Below are 5,355 nucleotides of genomic sequence, written 5' to 3' on the forward strand. Positions count from 1 at the left end.
TTTAAGGAGTTGCTCCAAGTGCCTATGAACTTTTTATTGCAGTGCTTGTTAGCTTTTGAAGCACTTAGCATGATTTGTGTAAAACCTCTATCAAAATGCTAAGTCTATTCCTTTCAAATTACCAGCTATACAGTATACATGTGTACCTTTTAGTCTTGTGTGCCAGACCAAACCCACTACGTGAGGAAGGGTCTGGATTCATTCCCTACTGACACTATTCTCTTGCAGTCAAGAATGGAAGCTCGTATAAATTAGGTATTTACCAAAAAACAGGAAGTGTCACTTAAGTGTCATAAAACGTATTATGAAATGGCTAGCTGTAGATGTAGCTATTATTATGATGCTTCAGTCAACTCAGCCCTGCTGGAATTTTGAAAGAAATTTGGTTTATCTAGCTTTAAGGAAGAACAAAAGCCAGTACTGTCTTCCTACAAATGAAGGATGTCTTTGTTATTTTACCCACTGGTTATGGAAAAAGCCTTTGCTCTGCTAGCCTGCCATTAGTTTTTGATTTCTTAAAGAAAAGGCAAGGGTCCATTGCAGTTGTTGTCTCACCTCTCATTGCTCTAATGAAAGACCAAGTTCAAAATTTTTTGTGAAAAGGCTTAACTACTGTACGTATTGGTGACTGTGAAGATGAGGACAGCATAATAAAAGGAGAGTACCAGCTTGTTTTTGCATGTCCAGAAACAACCTTAGTTAAGCAGAAGTGGAGACGAATACTAGGACATGATGTATATCAAGAAAGGCTAGAAGCTTTAGTTATAGATGAAGCTCATTGCTTTCAGACATGGTGAGTTTCAGCCTCATGCTGAGGCATGATGTGATTATTTGTAGGGGCAAAGATTTTTGACATGAATATTTATATTTATTACACCTTCGGAGTATAGTACAGTGGCGTATCCAGGGGGGATGCTGAAGGTGCTTGAGCACCCCCCTTATGGCTGGGCTTAGAAAAAATTACTGAAGTTCTGAACTCTTGCATCACTACCAAGCCTCTTATTAACGTTATCTACCACCCTGATTATGATTTCAGCAGTTCCCAGTCCTTCAAAGAGTGATCAAAAGTACTAGTATGCGAGCTAGTATGCTTCAAATCATAGAAATGATCTTGACCCCACCAGTTATTGATGAAAAATAAAGAAAAACGCCGTTTTAAGTAACCCCTAAAAGTGGGTGTGGCCAAAATTGCATCACGCTTCGCGTCTTTAAATTCCATCTCCCACTGCATTCTGTACCCCAGAACCCCCCTTTCCAAATTCCTAGATACGCCCCTGTAGTACCTGAGGTTCACATTATGGCACTTACTGCCACTGCATCTGACACACTAGTGTCTCACGTCATACATGATACTGGTATGGCAAGATCAGAAATAGTGTTTTTCTCCTAATAAGGAAAATCTTCGCTTTGGAGTCCAAGAAATATTGTCAATGCATGAAATATTTACTCGCCTCATCCAGTCATTAATGTTAAAAAGAACCAACTTGATAGGAACAATCATTTTTTGTCAGCAGCAGTTGCATTCTGGGCAGTTGTATTAGCTGTTTCATACTCAATTGTCTGATGATCTACTAGATCCAAATGAATCTCCTCCTTCTATGTTGCAAAACAGTTTAGTAGATGTATTTTGTAAAGGTACAAAGGATTTAGTGAAAAACAATATTGTCTCTCAAATCACTAAATCTGACTCCAAACTCAGAGTACTAATATGCACTGCTGCTTTTGGGATTGCAGTAGATTGTGCTGGTGTTGAAAGGGCAAATTGATTGGGGTCCACCTAATGATGTTGAAACTTATATTCAACAAACTGGTCGATGTGGCAGGAGTGGTCAAAAGTCACAGTGCATATTACTTTTTGGTAAAGGACTGAAACGATCTGTTGAGCTAGTTTATTGTCAAAATAAGACGAAATGTAGAAGAAAGGTACTATTCCAAGATTTTCATACTTATACCAAAAATAATCAATATGCGTGTTGTGATGATTGTTCTCTAATTAATGTGTGAATGTCATACTGCTTCCAGCAGCATGCAATTGTGTGATTAATTATTGTGCATTAATCTTTTTACAAAATAAGAAAAGTTCTATATTTTGTTTTAGTCAAGACTTAAGTTTTTTAGTTACCAATTTACATCCTAAGTATAATCTTTCAACAAGTAAAGTTAGCCAATCTTTAACCTCTTCAAATTTCATAGATCTAGCAGGGTTACATTCATATTTAGCAAAGGAGAGGTACATTCTTCCAGAAACATCAGCAAAAATACATGCTTTTGCAAGCTCCTGCATTATCAATTCCTGATATTTTTTACCAGATGCAATTGTATGTGCATTAAAAGTAAGCCCACATCCATGCTGACTATTTTAACTTTGCAAAATGTGTTCTAAAGGCCCTATACAATTACTGTAGCAAATTATTACCTTTTCAGTCTTATTTGCACCAAGATGTCATACACATTTGTTGCATACTCTATTAAGATGCTGCATATGGAGATCACAATGTATATTATTACGAGGAATACCTTTTCCATGTGTCTTAACAAATCTAGACCATATCACTTGGTGTGACTGTCTAGGAGGTAGTAGTTTTATATTAGCTTGGGTGAGAACCCCTTCTATAGCATAGTTCCTTCTTTTTGTTGCTTTAAATAGCAATAGCATGTACTTCCATGATAATATGACTCTCGGTCTATCTCCCTCTATGATGGAATCCCTATAATGCATATATAAAAGGCCAAGTGATACTACATCACGGGAATATTCTAGCATTGAATTTCTCTTATCATCTTGAAAAGTAAGGGACAGGTCCACCATTTTGTCAACTATAATCTTAGAAACATCGAGTGAAATATCTTTTAGCTCATCATTAGATTTCAGCCATAAGTCTTCAGGAATCTCATTACAAGAAGGTACTTCCTTAGGGTACTTTTGGATGAAATTTTAATATTTTTTTAATTGCTGCCATTTGATAGTAAAGAAAAAGTTGTACAATTTTGCTATTTTTAAAATTTTACCATGCACTGTTTAGAAGTTATAGATCATTGAACTTCAAATATTCAAAAAATTGCTGCATAACTTTTCATAATTTATACGCCATTTTTGATTTTGTGTCATTTCTGGATATCTCTGTATATTATAAAACTGGCAGGAAATATTAATTGCAAGGTAGGGTTAAGATATGACGTCATATTAGTCAAACCATTAATAAAAATGGCCACCAGTATGTATTTCCTGACTATTGTTTATTTAGCTGTTTCATCTGGTGAATGCAGGCTCTACAAAGCTCTAAAGCTTGCAATCGTGGCATAATGAAGGCAAACACTCCATCAAGTTTGTATGCAGTAAATGCTTTTGTGATACACTGATATTTGGAAATCAACAAAACTTTATGAGATATTGCAGCCCATTTTGCAAAACTTAAAAGACTTTTGCCAAGTGATGCAACATACGTCAATAGAAAATAATATTATAAACACAATGATATTACTAAAAATTAAAGTACTCTCATCCTGTTCAAGAATTCTTTACTCAGTTTTCATCCATTTTACAAAGTTTAGTAAGAGTTATTGCATCTCATTATTGAGAAAAAAATTCAAAATATTATATATTGTAGAAAAAGTATATAGAAAACAATTTGTGTCCCAAAATCTAAATTGTGCGTTCAGCCCGTTGTACCTAAATAGCTGTCATGGCAAAAAAATGCATGGCTGCATTAACAATACTACAAGTAACGACAATCAGAAAATCTTCACAGCCACAAAATTTTTATTTGGCTCATTAGGAACATTTCTCCTATTAATTGCATTCTGGATTTTGCATTAAGTTCCTCATTCCCTACTGGAGTTTTCATGACGTAATCTTACCAAAGCAGCCTTAAGAAAAATAACTTGAGAATGCCATTCCTCTGCCACGCCAAAAAGGCCTTCTAATCCTTTTGATGTAGTATTAGAATTCCCTCTTATTATTTTGTTCCCTTGATACCTGGCCACAGATAACTGATCTCCAACACATAATGGACAAAGTTGCTGTTCCTCTTCTGCAACTTCTTTTCCTTCAAATTGAACCTTTTTCACATGCACAGTCATAGGCACATATTTATGTAAATCTTCCATTATTAAAACGATATCTTCATACTTTGATTCATTTTCTAATTGCACACCAAGAGGCACCTGCAATGAGCAATAGATTATAAACATTAAAATGTAATCTAACAATTTAGGACAGTTGAGATATTTCTTTGGAGTATTTGTGACTAATGTGGTTAACTACCACTTTAGAAAAATTCTTTTAAAAAATGCCATGTTACTACATAAGATACGTGACACTAATATGACAAAAGATTTCAACTAATCATAACGTCCTTCAAACTTACAGTGCCTCACTGTAAAAGCAGCAGATTTCACTTTTCCGAAAGAACCTCTGGCAGCCTGAATAGAATTAAACACTGGTGTTTGTGATTGTCATTATTCACTTTAGTGCGATGTAACTCTTGATGAATTCTTTCCATTTACTCAGCAATTGCAGTCTTTCACGGTAAAGTACTATCACTCTTAGTTGAACCTGAATTTCCTAGCGAAGGACAGGAGTTGTGATGGACCCATTTAGGAAAGTTTATTGGCAACTGTACTGGAGATGACATGAGACATTTCTTATGATTTACAACTGCAAGTTACTGATTGCAGTTTCACATATTACATTAACTTTTAACAATCTTCATGGTTTGGCTTGTAAGCCCATTGCCCATACATGCAGTGCTACTTTAGATTTATCAAGCACCTTTTCTACATTTTGCTAACTTCAGTGTAGAATTTAACGCTATTCTCAATTGTATGTCATGAGACTGTGATGCCTTAAATATGGATGCCATTTAAACTGATGAATTAGTCTTGTTTTATTAAAAAATGATATTTTTTTCATTATTTCAAATAGTTCAAGGTGATTGTTACTGAGTCTGTGTATCAGACAAGAGTTCTAGTCCAAATAGGTATAGGTCTATCACATAATTGTCACTTTCTTGAAGTGCATCTACGTATTACTAAGCTCCAGCAGTTGCTAATTTCAGAGTCTGATTCTTGTTACTGGGACTGTCACAATGGCTCCTTCCCTAAAAACTTCAACAAGCTCAGTACCATATGATTCATCAACTGTCAAAGTAGTCTACAAACATTTGATAGGTGATTGGTTGTTTTCAGTTCTGTTTGCATGATGGTTCCAACCATTTTGAAAGAAGAGTAGAGTGTGATTTATTCTAGGAATAAAAATGTAAAGCAGTGCAAAAATATGCACTTCATTAAGTGGGTTTAATAAATCCTGGTGTACCATAAATTAAAATGGTTACGGTACATGAAAGTGACACATTT

The 5,355-nt window shown here is 35.1% G+C and overlaps 1 protein-coding gene across 1 annotated transcript in view; it reads left to right on the forward strand.

The window, feature by feature from the left end:
* LOC109581094 (myotrophin-like) overlaps positions 1-4,549 on the forward strand; it is an 11,152-nt gene extending 6,603 nt beyond the window's left edge. The window contains exon 6 of the mRNA XM_019994875.1: positions 4,472-4,549. Coding sequence (XP_019850434.1) covers positions 4,472-4,549 — 78 coding nt within the window. The remainder of the gene's footprint in view (positions 1-4,471) is intronic.
* The last annotated feature ends 806 nt before the right edge of the window (positions 4,550-5,355 follow it).

This window comes from Amphimedon queenslandica, unplaced genomic scaffold (genome assembly GCF_000090795.2).
Source record: "Amphimedon queenslandica unplaced genomic scaffold, v1.1 AMPQUscaffold_13462, whole genome shotgun sequence".
In the NCBI taxonomy this organism is placed as follows: Eukaryota; Metazoa; Porifera; class Demospongiae; order Haplosclerida; family Niphatidae; genus Amphimedon; species Amphimedon queenslandica.